This window comes from Hoplias malabaricus, chromosome 12, assembly GCF_029633855.1.
Source record: "Hoplias malabaricus isolate fHopMal1 chromosome 12, fHopMal1.hap1, whole genome shotgun sequence".
NCBI classification, from domain to species: domain Eukaryota; kingdom Metazoa; phylum Chordata; class Actinopteri; order Characiformes; family Erythrinidae; genus Hoplias; species Hoplias malabaricus.
This window is the reverse complement of record NC_089811.1, coordinates 32,808,969-32,827,620: the sequence shown is the minus strand read 5'-3', so window position 1 is coordinate 32,827,620 and position 18,652 is coordinate 32,808,969. Positions and strand designations below refer to the sequence as shown.

Genomic DNA, 18,652 nt, shown 5'->3' with positions numbered 1-18,652 from the left:
ATCTATTAGTAATTACTGGCAGTATGGTTGTATGACAATACCTCTCTGGAAACAGCTCGTTTGGGTTCAACAACACGACCGTCAACTTTGTGAGGTCGAGCTGTCATTGCTGCATCAACTTCAGATACACATGAGTATGTTACAAAGCCAAAACCTCGTGATCGCTTGTTTCCTGGGTCCCGCATTACCTGTGAATAAAGACAATTAGTAAAATCACAATAAATGACAAATGATAAAGTCTGAGATTGTGGGGAACTGCAGTTGTTTCTAGTTTATTTATTCTCAGAAGCACAGCATCTTAAAAAGGCCATTTTAAGTCAAAAAACACATAAAATTTTGAAGATTTTGCCTCACCATTTGCTAGCTCTCCAGTATGTTTGCATGCTGTGATAATTTTTTTTAGACAACTGAAGGAACTCCAAACGTTGAAAAGCATGAACCTAGATGAGGATCTTGCTATATTCCTGCTCCATAGGTGGGTAACACGTACATAACAAATATATATATATATATTTGTTATGTACGTATAACAACGTATAACAACGCTCCTTCAATCATCAAAAACAGTTAGACTGCAACAAACTAACATGGAGGCACGTCAACCAAAGAGTGGACAACACAGTCTGGCAAAGGATGTGTCTGTATTCTGTTTCGTCTGGTGTTATCTGTTTTTCGACAGTTCTTATTTCCTTTCAGATGTAAAATGTCAAAGACTGCTGGATTTTCAAACTATACAGACTCCACCCCTTCTCCAGCCATATACACACCTTCTAGACAAACGAGTACTGCATGTGTATGCGTCTACCATGTTGTCTAGTGTGTGGGCTCCTTAAATGTCTCAATATTAGAGAGACAGACAGCTAAAGAGAGAACTTGAGAACTGCTTCCCCATTTAGTAGAAGTCCCCTCTTTGGTGGAACGGGATATTCAAGGAGAAAAACAGTTCTTATTTTTACGTGGCTTGAAGTTTAACTTACGTTTTTAGTCATGGTTTAAATTACCACAAAAACTAGCTTGCAACTCGAGTTGTATGTAGCACTTTGGCTCAGTGTTTACTTTCAAGCAGTCTCTTAAATTTAGACTGGGTTCTTACCTAGATAATCTAGATCAGCTAAAATAGGTGAATTTTACTCACCTATGGAGCAGGAATAAAGAGATATTCTCATCTCATCATCATTTTCAATGTTTGGAGGGCTCTGCCATTTCTTTGCCATGAGCAGAGAAAGAGAAATACTAGCATGTCTGACAGAGCCTTTTTTAATTTATTATTATTACTACTCATTTACTGACATTGGGGCTTCATATAAATATTAGATTAGTTTCCAGAACGCAAACGGACTCAACAACAGCAAATGGTGTGGAAACAGCTTTAGAATTTATTTTTATTTTTTTAAGCGTTTTTTGATTACAATTTTGAATGTCACCTTTAAAAGGGAGCAACATTATGATGAATATTCCAAAGGTTACCAACCACACAGTCTGTAAGCTTGCCCCATTGCTCAAAATGAGCACGCAAGCTGTCCTCCGTTGTCTCAAAGCTGAGGCCGCCAATAAACAACTTCCTCAGCTGTTCTGGCTCCTTACTCTCATGGCCCTGTTGACATACAAAAAAAAAACAAAAAAACAAAAAAAAAAACAACAATTAACACATACACAAGGAAGACATTATATCATTAAACTTTTATTATTATTGGAAGGCTTGCTTGTGCCCATAAACTATTACAGCACACAATCAATAAATAATTTGTTACGATCTTGAGTCATAATATTTCCTGTAGCAAAGCTATAGTGAACCGAGAAGCAAAACATATTTTTCCTATACGTTGTTTAAAATGTACAGAAATGTTATTATTTTAATCACTTTTTAAAATAAATACAGATATCCCTTACAGTTGCGTACATTTTAGTCGTTAATCCTTTTAAATTTTATCTCCATCTCTTGACTTACAAATGGACACTAAATTTGTAGATATCAAACTCGTCCACTGTTCGCTGACAAAAACGTTACGCGAATAGTGGTACGTGTAAGGTCCCACAACGCACGATTTTTTTTTTTCGTGGACGCGCATTTTTCTGGAAATCAGTCTTACAACAGCTGTCGTTTTGACTCGCCTCTGAGGCGTCTAGAAAATTCCAAACCGGTTCTCCATCAAACGCCATTTTAGAGCCATTTTCCTCCCTCGCCTCCATATTGTTAGCCAGTGTAACTCCTGCAACACATCTGTGGAGAAGCCTGTATTTAAAGCACCGTTACGTTTAAAATATTCCACCAGCCTTAATTTTACCAAACGAAAGTCGTGCAAGAATATACAAACAGTAAGACTATCGGTCTCCAGGTTCTTGTTCAAATTATCCGCTCCACCTTAAATATCGCAGCGGTTACATGACGTCTGAAGATAGACTGTAACAGCGGCGCTACTTAAGATGGAATGGACAATTACAATCAAAACCTAATGGTCAGCCTCGTAGTTAACCAGTGTAGACAAAAATCACATCCACGAATTCATTATGGTTTAAACAATGCTTTAAGTTCGCTATTTGATTAACGTAAAGCGTTCTGCATATCAGCAGATATTAACAAATCATTGTAATTTTGTCATGGCATACGCCATTTAAGTCATAAAACAGCTAGCTGTGTGGCTAACGTTAGCTACTGGTCAGCAGTCGCTAACTGCAGTAGAAAAGCGAACTACTGTTTAATATGCATGTATCTTGCGACGTATTAGTCCTATTGCGCCTTATGCGTCATTCAATAACAACACATGGACAGAGTAATAGTAAGGCTAATAAAGAGATGTTACCTCCATGTCGCAGCGTCTGTACCCGTCCTATTAGCACACTGCTGTGACACCAGAGATCACCACCAGGGGGCGAGGGACTCCGCTCTGACATATCACCATCTATCACGATCTATCACAGCTGCTGCAATCACCAATATCCGGTCGACATACCGTGCAGAAGAGTGAAGCAAACTCAGAATACTTCACACATTATTAATGATAGAATACTGTGGGGTTTTTTTTTTATTAAATACAATATACTTCTATTTTATCAGTGAAAATATAATATATAGTCATTGAGTAATTTGTGATTTTATTTAAAAATTACAAGACACCTGCTGGCAACTTCCAAACTCAATCCTTAAAATCTTAATGCACATATTAAATGGACAAAACACAGTCATGAGACTTTATTAAGAATATACTATTTATTAAAAGACTTTTGTGGTTTAAAAACATTAATTCATTTATATTCTGTAACCGCTTATTCAGTGTGTCCGTGGACCCTGTGCCTAGTCAAAATCAGTGGGTGCAAGACACCCAGTCCATCACAATGCACGACACACTTACACATTTACTCACACATTCTCACCTGAGGTGGGGCTCAAACCCACAAACAAAGAATACTGCTACTGGTAATCTATGCTGTAAATTATGATTAAATTATCATTTTTAAAGACCACTTCCAGAGAAAATTATGTTTTTAACCTTGTTAATAATTCCATGTGGTTTAGTTTGCTAGAAGTCCCATAATGCACAAAAAAAGCAGTCAATGTCATGGTTGTGAATTTATACTTTGACATTGCAATGTTCCATAGTCTCCACTGGCAAATTCAGACATCCCAGGTTTCTTACATCATATACTGATGGTGCTGGGCAATCAAGGTACAGTTGAGTTACAGAGGGGCAAGTGAAGATAGTGTCAGGGACAATTCATATTCATCAATATGTACATGCAAAATAAAGACAAAAGTTTAGAGTCAAGTATAAGATTTAATTAAGGTATTTTTGTTCTCAGAAATAACTTCTTAATATGCCATTTTAATTAATAGAGATGCATTTGCAGGGGTTTAAAAAAAGAACACAAGGGGCGTTTATGAGAAATTTTATGAGAAAAATTAAAAGCTGTAGAGATAATTTAGTTAACAGCATTTCAATTATTTCAGTAATCATTTTACATCAATTCTGTGATAGGTATAGGATATTTATTCAGTGGTGGCTTCTGCCAAATCTCCCAGGGGGCAATTGTTGCGATGATGACAAAGGTGACTTGTACAATGGGTCAATTAAGATCCAGACATCTAAACCACTACCACATTGCAATGTACAAATTAATCAAGAAACTTGACACAGTCAAATAATGATGAACAGTTTTTTTTGGTCACCTCATACCAACACCTCATACCTCACTGTAATACCATCAGTAACCGCTATCCTCCTGAACTCAGTCTGCAGTATATAGTGAGTAATGAATGGAACAGGCCTAGTGATTCCAGGTGGGCTCCTCAACCCTGAACAGGACAAGTGCTTACAGACAATGACTGAATTAATAAATGAATGTAGGCAACAGTAAATCGTGGGTATTTTTAACACACCTCAAGTTATGTATGATGAACGCACGTTAGGGCTAGCCCTCCCACAACCAATCGAGATGGCAAAGCAGCCTCTATAGTTTAAAAAAGAAATAAAAACAGTCCTAAATATGAGAGTCTATCAGAGAAATCTGAAAGTGTTACAAGTTAAAATTATTTTTGGAACAAAAATTGACAGTAAATGGACGTCGTATTCAGAGGCAGAACAGACCATTTATAACAGGCAAAGATGACCACAGGTATAACACTGGTAGAATGTGACAGAAAAAGTTCCTCCCTTTCCCTTTCAGTGGTGCATTACCCAATCACCCTAACAAAAAAACATGGGTACATGGGTGTATTTTACTATTTGAAAATGGGATTTGGGAACCTTTAGCTGCTTTTTAATATTTTTCAAAATCTTTATTCTATACCAAGTTCCTATTTCATGGCCCCCATACTTAAAGCAGTGTTCTTTAACTGTACACTTCTAGTCTACTGAACTGATTCGTTTCCAGTTTTTCCCTGTGCCTGAATCCTATCATCATCATTTAATTATCTACTCCGTCTTAAGCTGAAGCAGGTTAGCTAGAGCAGGTAAACAGAAACTGTATTGAGTTGGGGTGCTACCACAGAGCATTGAAAGTTGATGCAACTTTATTTACTTCCCTAACCTTTAACATGATTTCACCACTATATTATATTGCCCTAGATATTGCTGCTTTTACTTTTTACTGCTGGTTTACAATCTTAAGCCAAGCCTTCAACCCAATGGCAAAGAAAATAAAAATAAAATAAATAAATCCATAGCCAAAGTTATAATCCCTTTATACCCAAGTTACCTTTGGCTAAGATGTTCTCAAAAGTTCATTACCCTATATTGAATGCTTAATATTCAAGCATTTGTATAGTATGCTACATTTATGGGAGCAAATTAATTCCCAAAAATCAGAGCTTAAAATACAATGAAGCTTCAGGCTCTGTCTATCTCTATGTGCTTCATGTTTCACAGATGTACAGGTTGTGAAATGACATGTTGATCATTACTCAGATAAGAGTAATTCATTCTTACTCAGCTGTAAACCTTCAGCAGTTGTTGGACGTTTAAGCTCATTATGAGGGACGTGTACAAACCAGTTCCTGAAACAAAACAATAAGAGGGACCACTGCACTGGTGGCATTCAGTTTATAGTCGCCTAGTATCAGGGCTGTGTTCCAAACTACAAACTACACTGATGAATGCGCTGTAGCTTTCAGTAAGCCATCTATGACCAGTGTTGTTTTCCAGACCACATACTGTACTTATAAAGGCACTGAAGCCTTTAGTTTGGCACTATCTGTGTTGTATACCCATTGTACACCCATTGAAGTGAAGGCCTTCAGTTGAAAGGCACCTAGAGCTGCATTCCAAACTACACACTATTAGACCCACACTGCACTAATGAATCGACTCTGCCTTACACTTTATACAGGCCTGTAATACCATGGCTACGTCCAAAATCACAGAATACAACAACCAATGTACTGCTCAAGGTAGTGTAGTATTTTTCCACTGCACTGCTCCACCTGCTGGACGCGTTGCAATTGTAATATATGCTGTAACAGAAAGTACTACATTGAAAAATATTTTATATTTATAGCAGTTTGGGAAAAATTATTATTAATTAATAGTTTTATCAACGCTGCAAACAATTATAGCTTTCATTTCTATTCACTTAATATAAAATGTTCTTTGGTTTAGCCAATGCCACTGAATGCACACATCATAACTTATAAACTGATACATTCTAACATAAAAAAAATAAATATATCAAATTAAGCAATTAGTAAAAAGCTCTTTAACAAAATTGTACAACATTAAAGAACAAAGACCCAATATAGCAGTTATATCATTAATTTATAACTAATAAATGTTAGTGTATTTGTACATCCTTCTAAACGTATCTGTTTTTCTTTTATTGTTATGTCAATCATTTGTGATAAAATTTAAAAGTAGCTGTTCAGGGGTGGCAAATGTAAAATGTAAGTAAAGTAAAAATCCCCTCCAGAACGGTATTCCAGCTGACAGACTTCTTTAATCATGATTCAAATTCTCAAACCAGCCTCAGAAGCGTCTGGACATTTACATAAATATCTGGGAAAGATTAAAACCATGAACCATGCTGAATCCCAGAGCTCACAGCTCTGTACGCATTATTTTAGATTTCTCCCGAAACATGGCAAGTTTGGAAAACAAATTGTTTCATTTATCTTCAAAGAGTCATCAGTCACGTTGTACATTTTCCATCAGTTCACTTCCACAGAACAGTATGATTGCTTAAATTCTCCATCGACTAAAACCCTAAAAATTAACCTCTCTTCATCTTAAATACATATAATAAAAGATTTTTCAATTTCAAGAGGATATCAAGCCTTGCTTCATTGAGTACAGGCAGATCTATGAGTACACAATTTGTTTAGTCAACCTCAGCTACTCATCAGCTCAAAAGCCTTGTTGACAAGACTGGCTCTTCAGGGGTATGCTTTAAAAAACCACGGAGCCCACCCATGGACAATGCAGTTTTAAAATGGAAATAGGCATTGTATATATATGTTTTTGAATGGAGAAGCAGATTTAGTGGGGGTTGGTGTATTCTGCAAGCAAAAATAAGTTTTTGTACGGCAGGTGGCGCTATAGATATGAGTGTGAGTATTGCAAGAGTTCTTGAGGTATTCTGTCAAGAAATCAAGTTATTTTTGTGCATGAATTTAAAACAAAAACTGCTCAGAATTAATATAGATTACACTCATATTAGTATATTATGACCAGCTCTACCAGTTTCTACACTCACTGTCCATTTTCTCAGCTCCACTGACCACACAGGAGCACTTCATAGTTCTACAGTTACAGACTGTAATCAAAGTGTTACCATGAATACTTTGTTTGTCCCCTTTCACCTTTTACGCTCACAGGACCACCACAGAGCAGCTATGATCTGGGTGGTGGATCATTCTGAGCACTGCATTGACATTGACATGGCGGTAGTGTATTAGTTTGTGTTGTGTTGGTACAGGTGGATCAGACAGAGCAGGGCTGCTAGAGTTCTTAAACTCTGTGCACAATCACTGTCCACTCTGTTAGTCACACTTATCTCTTTGGTCCACCTTGTAGATGTAAAGTCATTTAATTACTGGGTAGGTACATAGTAAGTGCCTGTTAAGTGATACTAGAAATATGTGGTTATTACTTGGTATCTTACAAACACTTTACAAAAAAGGTATGCCATAAGTACACAATAAGTACCTGTTAAATAAAGTGTAATAAAATGTAAGTGTAAGTAAAGGGTATGATATTAGAAATATGTGGTTATGACTTGGTATATCTTACAAACACTTTACAATAGTGACTATGCAGCTACTATTTTGAACAGACTGTAGTTCTGAATGTAATTACAGATACTTTAAAATTATTTACCCAGTAATAACCACTTATTTCTAATATCATACCCTTTACCTACTCAGTACTTATTTTATCTTAAGGCTTACTCAACAGGTACCTACTCTGTACTTACCCAGTAATTAGCAAGCTGCAATTTAAAATGGTACCCACTTTAGCTAGATATTCTTGGTTAGTGGACTATTCTCAGTCCAGCAGTGACACTGATGGGCTTGAAGCAGCACTGCTGTGACAGATCCACTGGTACCAACACAAAACACAGCATGAAAGGGGACAAACAGGTATAAAGTTCAACAGATGGACTACAGTCTGAAAATGCAGATCTCCTAAGTGCTCCTGTCTGGTCTGAGCTGAGAGAATGGTAGTGGACAATAAGTGTAGAAACAAGTAGATATGAGAGATGGTCAAGATATGATATGCTTGTGTATATGGGTTTCGGTAGAGCAAATGATCTTGATGACATGATTAATTACCAGTGAGATTCTGTTTTAAATGAACATACACAGATTTTTTGTAAATGATTAACATGCTTAAATAGCATTGTAGCAGCCAAACTACAGTATATAAATACATTGTTTATAATCATTTCCAGGATTGTCCAGCTGGGGATGCTCCAGCACATTTACCCCTTACTTAAATAGCATAAAATAGCATACTACAATTCCACAATGTCTGGATATTACATGATTTTTAAGGACAGTATCAAGTCTTCTTGGCATCGAAGAACAATTTGGTGACTTACTGCAACATCTACCTTCTTCCATTCTTCAAAAATTACCTCTTTTAAAGCCTGGATGCTGGATGGAGAATGATGCTCAACTTGTCTTTTCAGAATTCCCCATAGGCGTTTGATTGGGCTTAAAAGAGAAGACATACTTGACTACTGAATCTATTTCACCCTGTTCTTCTTCAGAAATGCAACAGTAGATGTATGTTTTGGATCATTGTCATATTGGAAATGTGCACGACAAACAAGGGCAGAGAGTAATGTTAGCATGTTCTGATTCTTTACGGAGCAGTACATCTGTAATTTATGATACTATCAAGAAAAATGCGGCTGACACCAGCAGCACTCACGCAGCCCAATATAAGTACACTGCCACCACCATGTTTCTCTGTAGGCACCATGTATTTTTCTTTGCAAAGCCATACAGTTTGGAGGCCATCAGTTCCAAAAACCTTTATCTTGGTCTCATCACTCCAGAGTGTAGAGTCTCAGTAGTCTTCATCTTCTTCAGCTGGGGCCCTGGCAAATTCTTGGTAGGCTTTTTTGTGCATGGGCTTTAAGACAGACTTCCTTTGTGAACGACACCATGCATGCCATTCCTCTGCAGTGTATGCTGTATTGTGTCATGGGAATAAATCATCCTAGTTTGGCTTTCTTCTTTTTGACTAACTGCAGTGAACATCACAATTTTCTTCAAACCATCTCATCAGAAAATGCTCCTGTTTAGGTGTTAACATATAAAATATGTGATATATTTCTTATGCGGTATGCTGAATAAAATTTCCACCATACTCTTCTATTCGTTACCTCAGTAATATGAGAGTCTGGGACAATATGATTAACCTCATCTTAAACTAAAGAGCCAATTGTATTCATACCTGCTGTGGGGCCAGAGATTAACCTACTCAGATACAATGATTTAAAAAGAGGGGAAAATATCGCAGAAATGAGGATCTCCAAAACTGAGGACAACCTAAGAGGGATTGGCAGTATAAATGCATCCATAAGGATGTATTTAAAACCAGATCAACTACAGGTATGCAAAGAATTCAGCTGGTGTCTCCTGCTCATCCTTTACATAAAAAAAATGTGGGCTTGTGCTTTTTTTTTAAATCTTGCATTTCACAGTGTCTCTTCAAGAGGTTGAGAGAAGCACTTCCTTTGTTTTCAACTATTAGATTTATGTAGATAAACAACTGACTCAAATTTAGAAGTTCAACAGAACAGGAATGTTTTGAACATAAGGATGCTTCTATTACCAGATAACAATTCTCAGTACATCAATAACATTTATGTATATATTGGTGGAGGTGTTGGTTGGGTAGATGAGAATTTTCTCAACAACTATTCCAACCACTGATGGAAGCAAAAAGCATTATATTTCAATAGATGACTAAAGTAAAACATTCATTCATTCATTCATTATCTGTAACCACGTCTCCAATTCAGGGCCGCGGTGGGTCCGGAGCGTACCCGGAATCAATGGGCACAAGGCAGGAACACACCATGGAGGGGGCACCAGTCCATCACAGGGCGACACACATTCACTCAAACACTCATCTACGGACATTTTTGAGTCGCCAATCCACCTACCAACGTGTGTTTTTGGACTGTGGGAGGAAACCGGAGCACCTGGAGGAAACCCACGCAGACACAGGGAGAACACACCAACTCCTCACAGACAGTCACCCGGAGTAAACCCACGCAGACACAGAAAGAACACACCAACTCCCCACAGACAGTCACCCGGAGGAAACCCATGCAGACACTGGGAGAACACACCGACTCCTCACAAACAGTCACCCGGAGGAAACCCACGCAGACACAGAAAGAACACACCAACTCCACACAGACAGTCACCCGGAGGAAACCCATGCAGACACAGAAAGAACACACCAACTCCACACAGACAGTCACCCGGAGGAAACGCATGCAGACACTGGGAGAACACACCACACTCCTCACTAACAGTCACCCGGAGGAAACCCACGCAGACACAGGGAGAACACACCAACTCCTCACAGACAGTCACCCGGAGCGGGAATCGAATCCACAACCTCCAGGTCCCTGGAGCTGTGTGACAGTGACACTCCCTGTTCAGCTGTGCCATGGTGCTTCCCAAGCAAAACATTTATCTTTTAATTGATGTGATGTATTGAATCTAATATTACTATAGAAATGAACTTTAAGATTTTTAAATCTATGGTTGATTTTAAGGGTGAATGAATCTACGGACTAGTTAACAGATTTCTATGAACATTTCACTTGAAAGCCATATAATGTGTTGTTCACCCTGAGGTTAATTCTACTTTCCCGTAAGAACTTTTCAGAGAGAAAAGATAAGTCCACCACCCTCCACCCCAACCTTGCCAGCAGTGTTGTGACGTTGATCCATTGAGCTTTTTCAGTTCTCCCCACTCACAGAGCAGCGCCGATGCCTTTATCATGGTGTCATTTACTGAGCGAGTATGTGTTCAGAACAGTGTGTGTGTTAGGACAGTGTGCTAGTGTGGGTGTGTGTTATATGGGGAATATTGCGCAGTTGCAGCATGATTGATCTGTTGAATGGTTCTGTTCACTGCAGCCCACGCGGCCAGGGCTGCTACTCACTCTCCATCACGCACCTTTACTCTCACTGTTCAGAGGTGACAGAGGCCTGACACCAAGATATTTCATGACCCACTCACTCTTGCACTCTGTTTCTTACGCACACACACATACACACTCACACACTCTTATCTCCATGGATTCAGGACCATTGGTGTTCTCACTTAACAAATAACTAATTATCTAGCATGTTAAAAACCAAAGTTCTTTAGAAATAATAAACAAATTAGTCCTAACGGTTCTCCACTTGCAGCCGTCTCATTTACACACAGAATCACATCAGTATCACAGTCTTAAATCGGCACCAACATTTCACAGCTACCAATCAACCGAAATTTTGAGCTTGAGGTTTTGTAAAATGTATTAACATTTGTTTATTTGTTGTTATCATTGATACTGAACGACAAATATATGACTTGTAGCATTTATTCAAATTCACTGATACAATGTATTGTTTACCTACATTTTCAGATTTATTCTAATTTTAAAATTATTTAAAATACAAACACTGTCCAGATCATTGTTAATATCATTTTTGCATCAGTGTACAAAGATCTTGGTGCAGTACTGCATTTCAAATCAAAAACAACAATATGGACTTTAGGGCAGTGACTGTAATTAGGTAATAACCATAAACAGAAGCAAGTGCAGTTTACAAACTATAACATTTTCAAAAGCTTGCTTTGAATGAATTAACAAACTTTAAAATAGCTTTTTTTGTGCAAAAATTGTGCAAACCAAGTGTGCAGTCAGAACTCTGATGGGTGTGTATGGATCTTATGGTCAGCTGTAAGTTCAGGATCAGTCAGCTGTATGTTTTGTGGTAATCAAAATAAATGTGACACATTTGGCCTGTGGTTGATTAGATGACGCCGTGTAATGTGTGAGATAATAGCGCACATTTGTTATGTACATATTAATGGTGTCATTGATGTTGCCAGCATGTATTACTAAACTGCCAGATGTTAGCCTCCTGCTTCTGTGTGTTATTTTATTGAATGCAGCTTTATAGTTTTAGTCTTGGGCTGTTGCTTCATAATGTTAGTTTAGTGGCATGTGCTTGGCGTAGGAATATTCATGTTAATGCTATAGATTACATTTACTGCATTTGGCTGACACTGTTATCCAGAATGACTCACAGTTTTAATTCTAGTACACATGGAAGCAAATTATATGTTTGTTGTTATGTTCTGATTCTCGCCGAAGGGATCTTACTGGTGTAATGTGGTGGTTACCTGGGAGGGAAAACAAAACCTGGTCTTCTGTGTATAAACCAGTAGGGTTACACACCAACAACTACAAGACTGTATAGTTGTATATGCGCTATATTTACCTCTCGTATCACATACTAACTGACAGAGAAAATGTACCACATATAGTTCTAATGTACAAAGAATATAAATATAATTTTAAATGTAGAACTTTGGTCTTAACATCAAATTAAATACAAAAACAAAATATAAAGAGTCAAACAAGATGCAATAAGTGTTTAAAATTTACAGTTGCAGTGGAAAATGTTTAACACTGTTCCCTTGCTCAATGTACAAAAATCTCCTAAAGGTACCACCCTAGTGATGTGAAAAGTACTATCCCACAGATGTTCTGAATGGGCAGAGTATCCATGCCGAACATGAATCAACACAGGAAGAGTTATTTAAATAATAGGGAAGACAAGAACAAAAATTAGATCAGAAATCTGTAAATTACTGAACAAACACTGCATGTTATCTATATTATCTTCCATATTAGCCTTATACAGTATATATATCACGTACATGTGACACCCAGAACCAGCTCGAAGCACTTCAGGTAGGCTCAAATGTGAAAAACCTGCATATTATTAGAGAATGTAGGTACCTTGTGATAAAACATTGAGTTTAAATGGGCGAACAAATACCATTGGATGAAATGATATAAAGCAGGTCTGAAAATTAATTGGTTGACATCATTGTCTTGATTTACTTGTTCTTTTGTATAAGGAATGCGTCTGCAGGACTCACAGTTTGGCAGACAACTGTATGATGTAACCCACTGCTCAAATGGTGGGCAGACTGTCATCTGGATGTAAAGACGGCACTTAAGGCAATAATTAACCCAAGTTTTACACCTCTTACAGAAACCTAAATATTTCACTGTCTGTGAGTCAGCAGGCTGTATATAAATCACAGAGAGAAGAAAAACTACAAACTGTTATTTTTGTAAATAATGCTGTCTCAGTGGTACATTTGAGTGTTTTCTGAACCTGCTGAAGTCATACACTGCCAGTGGCAAATTAAAGATATTATGGCACACCACAAGACACATGTTTTTGTGTTCTGAATTGCCACTTTGTGCATTTCACATTGTAATTATTTCAGCAATTCTAAACGTTTAGGCCTATTTTTGAATGAAAGCTCAATGTTTTTCTTATTTGCTTGTTGCTATCACCAGTAGATGGCGCAGTGAGGCAGTCTGGAGTTCAAACCTCTAAACATGAGCACAGAGCTGCGGCGTGCAATATGCAAAAATACATCATAGCAATTATGTAGAAAACATACCGTAATATTTCAACGCTTTGCTGGTAGTAGAGCATCCAGTAATATATTTAAAATCTAATATTTACTGAAGTAATATCTCTCAAAAGGTGAATAACAAAAATACTAAGAATGCAGTATGATAGCATGAGTATACGCTACATTTTTTACAATAAAATTCATATATAAGTAGCATACATTTTTAAATATTTTGTTTTGTTATTATTTTAAAATACACAGATTAGCCATAACATTAAGACCACATCATTGTTTGTACATTCACTGTCCATTCTCTTAGCTCCACTGACCCTACAATAGAAACATGAAGTTATACAATTACAGAGTGTATAATTATATACAATTTGGTTAGTGTGTGTTGTGCTGGTAGGAGCGGATCAGACACAGCAGTGCACATAGAGTCCAAAAAACCCATCAGTGTCACTGCCAAAAGCATCCTGTGGGCAGCATCCAGTGGCCGTTAATGAAAGACTACAGGACGACCAACACAAACTGTGCAGCAACAGATGAGCTACTGTCTTTGACCAAAAAGCGAGGGGTGTCTAATGGAATGGACAGTTAGTGGGCAAAGTGTTTAAAAACTCCAGCAGCACTGTTGTGTCTGATCTGTTTGTACCAACACAACACAAACCCTCTGTGGGTAAGGTGCCCTCTTTGTGCCTTTACCATTGAAGAACCGGGTGAAAAGGGGGCAAAGAAAATATGCAGAGCAACAGATGGACTACATTCTGTAATAGTAAAACCACAAAATGCTCCTGTGTGGTCAGTAGAGCTGAGAGAACTGGAGAGTGAGTGAGTGAGTGTAGTAATAAAGAGGAGGTCGTAATCTTATGGCTGCTTGGTGTATACTGGATGAATATGTTGGTTATAAATGTCATTCTAAAATAGAAAACCTTGCATGTCAACAGAAGAAACAACAGTAATTTTATCAATGATAGGGTTAAAATTGTATATAACAACAAATGACAACATCAACAAATAATGTAGTTGTTACACAAACAATATTCCATTGTTAAAAATTATATAATGCTTTCTTTTAATGTATTAGAAAATTCAACAACGATATAAAGTCTAAAATTGAAAGGAAAAGCCCACATGGCTGGAGTGTATGTGTTGTTTAAATTGGCTGTAATTTTTCAGTGAGGAGTGAGACATGGGCTCAGCGGCCTGTTCCTTTTCAGTAATGCAGTTCCACAGTGACCTCTAGATGGAGCTCAACTCCACAGAACCCTCCAGTCATTTCACAATGCAATAAGAAACGACACCGACCATTTAATGTTGATAAAACCATAAATCCTCAACTGCCAGACTATTCCTTACTATTATCATTAATAGTGGCAAACAGAATTCATCTGTGTTTATCACAGCCACGAAATAACTGCAGCATATCCACACAGGGATAGTTTTTGTTATTAAACCAAACAAAACAAAGGCCCTGCTAATACCATTCCCACTAAAAAGTAAGGTCATTTTTATACTAGCAATATATTTTTTTAACCCCTTATATGTACTGGTAGTAAAGGACAGTGTAAGAGGGATTATATTTATTTCAAACGTGTTGTTTGTTGGCCTTACTCCCCTCATTACCACGCTAAGTGATTAGCATTAAGCCGCGGTAAACAGGGCTGTGGGTTGAGCTTCAGCTCCTGGACAAGGGGCTTCTCTCTCACATCCCCCACCACAAACGGCTACCTCGCTGACCTTGCGCTGGGAAAACACTCCAGCATACGGACATACGCAAGTGGAAATGCGGAGGAAACAGAGAAGCGCAGGCGGGAGAGCAGGCGTTCCATCCAGGCGCCGTTTCTACGGTCAACTTTGCATGCGAGCACACAGCGGTGCAGCAGCAGCAGAGCTAGCTACCGCTCTCCCAGGACTTTGGGGGACATAAGGAGTCCTGCACATCTGTTTCCTCAGCCGCCACACGGAGGAAACCGGATGGAAATCACACCGAATTAAAATAGAATCAACGGCGTTGTTAAAAAACCCTGTCGGGAGCTTTTGGGCAGACTTAGCTGATTTTTCACGTCACTTACAAAACATTTGAGAGTATTACACATTTTTTTTTCCGCATAAATGATAATTTGTTATACCACATTGTCATAAAAGTGTGTGTGAGCACATGCCGCTTCTGTACCACCTTTATTTTATTCTTACCTGGCCTTACATGTCTTTATTTTTGGTCACGTGGACTTACATCACCTGTGCTGATGACAAATGGGCTACAAATTAGCAGTCACGATTTCACTAAAAATATAATACCTGTCATAAACTTTAACCATACGCAAGGACCCAGTTGCTGTAGTTTAATGATTTATGAAACAATGGAAAAAAAAGAATCAGCCATGTCATCCAGTGCAAACAACGTCTGTAACTAATGAATTAACATCACATTTCCAGAGTTGTGTATTGAAATACAGTCACCCTCCTCTTGCCAAACTGCGGGTACTAAATCAGAATTCTGAATTGCTTCGAATACTTATGGAAACTCAAACAGCACATTTTCTTTCTTCCAGAGGCTCGTAAACATCTCTGCATGGTGCTCATCCAAGGCCAAGTACCACAAAGATGTGCTCATGTCAAACACTACAGCGGAGCTGCTGGTGTCCAAGTCACTGTAAGTCAGATCAGGGGAAAAGGACAGATCTCTGGCCAGGCACCAGACTGACTGCCAGGTGCTGGATGGCCAATACACTCCCTGTTTTATTTCTCTGCCTTACCATTTACTCAATATGCAAAATGGGCCTTTAACATTGCCATGTCTGAGAAACCTATTACTGAATTTACATGTGAGCGTGCCAGCTACTGTAAGTGATTTTCCTTCCATGTAGACTCAGAATGAATCACCTGGCCCATTACTGTGAGCCTTTATGAGCATTTGAGCTGTCTGATAGAGAACATCATAAGCAAATTCAATAAACTCAAACAGCTTTAAGGTAAATGCATGGGAAAGCACATTGCTGCACTATTATTCCTCTACTGCCAGCACCTAATATCCTTTATCAGGAAATAAAGTGTTGATTTTTTTTTTTGAGGCACAGATGCTTTTTTTAAAGAAGCTTTTAGTGAGGACTCAGCAACAGAGGTACAGCACTAGATTTTACTTCCCACCAACTACTGAAGAGAATGAAATGGCTTTCATTATGTTAAGATGGAATTATATGGAGTCTTTATTGCTAGTTCTGATAGCTCAGCAACTGAAGCCGTTAGAGTGGCTATGAAAGTGAGTTAAAGCTATCTGAGAGATATTCAACCAAGGCAAAGCTTAAAACTGCAAGATACCTAAACAACGCAGGATGATGTTTTCTAAGTTTACTGTGGACAAAAAGTGCAATATTCATTTCTGTTGTCCTCGCATATAGACGTGTGTGTTCATCAAAGTACACTAGAAAACACACACACACGTCTTCTATTTCTACGCCATTATTTATTAATTTGTGCATTCTACCAGTTTGTCAGCTGTTACTCGTTTATAATAATAATAATCATAATAATAAACATCTTTCTCAATAATGATCACCAAAATAACAAAGTTACTTCCACCTGCCTAGTCCATAAAGCAGAACTGGTGAAACCAGGTTGGCATGAACAAAATATTATTGCAGTATTGATGTGTGTGTGTGTGAAGGGGGGCATCAATACTGTGCAATAATAAAGCTTTATTTACTGCAGCTCTGTGGGGAGCTACTGTAGCGTTCCACCTTTTGCCAATCGACTGGCTGCCACACACACACATGCACACATTCTTGCCTTCTCTCTCTGCTTCACTACTTTCAAATGTAATTACTTTCCAGGCTATTCATTTAGGAATTCATTGTCTAGTAAAATCATCCCTGTTTCTGAAAAACGAGTAGGGTCACATGTGCTAAACTCCAAAGCATTGATTAATGCAGCCAGTGTGGATATTAAGGTTTGTGCTTGTGTGCTGCATTTTGGGGCTGGTAGAATGTAGCCAGCCCCCAGGCACGTGTGTGGGGTCTTATCACTGCTTTAGCCTCCACCTGGACCAGGCTGGCCTGCACCGGCCCAGCCAGTCAGCCCGCCTCAGGCTCCCCTAACATTCTCACACACACAACAAACGAGCAGGAAAGTGCTGCTGTGACAGTTTTTTTGGGCGGCTGTGTCGCCAAGCTGCTGATGAAGTCGTGAAGAGAGGAGAGAGTGGAGCAGGGCAGGTGTTTCCTGTCTCTCCTGGGAGCGTGGGACTACACCTGCCGGCCGCAGGCCAGAGCATGTGATGGATGGATGGGATAGGAACTGACTCAGCCATTTCACCGCTCTACCTGGGGCACCGAACCAGATTGAAACACACTGTCATCACACAAACAATAACAAGCATTCATCTTTTAGCAGGCCATGGAAGAGGCTGCAGCTCACAGGCCCTGTGCTGGAGCCATGCTGAGAGCCAGGGCTGAATTAAGGGAAGCAAGCCTCATTTTAGGAAACCGCCAACTCTCACTGGCCCAGTGCAACTGACACAACTTGGACAGCCACAGAACCAAGTCGCTTTTTCAGCAAAGCTTCTTTATGTAGCTGCTGCCCGCGAGCAAAGCCACCTGGCTGCATTCAGCCTATAAAAGGCTGCACATTACATGCAGTAGGAAAACACGTCACAATTCAGGCTTTTATGATATGACTGAGAGTGGTCCAGGCCTCGGTGGAATCTGGAGAATGCTCTGAGCCCGGAGGAGCCTTTGTATACGTTTCACTTGTGTGCATGATGATAAAGAATATAAAAATAATAAACAATATAAAACTATAAATTCATATATTTAGTGCACAATGCTCAAGGCTAGGGAAGATATGTTTGATATTGAAATAGCAAATAAAACTTTATTAAATGCATTTAGTACAAGATTTACCACAATATTTTAGAAAAATGTGGCAAAATTGCCCTGAATAAGTAGAGTGGCTTTATATGTCACCTTTTATCTCTACTGCTGTATGGAATTTGCATTATAAATGATGTTAATTGTTCGGTATTTCAGAGCACTGTAAAA

At 38.6% G+C, this 18,652-nt stretch overlaps 1 protein-coding gene across 5 annotated transcripts in view; it reads right to left on the bottom strand.

Moving 5' to 3' along the window:
• Positions 1-18,652, bottom strand: part of hnrnpa3 (heterogeneous nuclear ribonucleoprotein A3) — a 37,257-nt gene that overhangs the window by 5,803 nt on the left and 12,802 nt on the right. Inside the window, exons 1-4 of one of the 5 annotated variants that reach the window (XM_066685820.1) lie at positions 2,316-2,335; positions 2,113-2,221; positions 1,472-1,594; positions 42-188 (exon numbers count right to left, since the gene is read on the bottom strand). In XM_066685820.1, the coding sequence (XP_066541917.1) occupies positions 42-188; positions 1,472-1,594; positions 2,113-2,190 (348 nt within the window). In that variant the 5' untranslated portion in view covers positions 2,191-2,221; positions 2,316-2,335. Of the gene's footprint in view, positions 1-41; positions 189-1,424; positions 1,595-2,112; positions 2,336-2,801; positions 2,933-18,652 lie in introns of those variants that run through there. The other 4 variants (XR_010804611.1, XM_066685822.1, XM_066685823.1 and 1 more) reach the window with 4 other exon arrangements.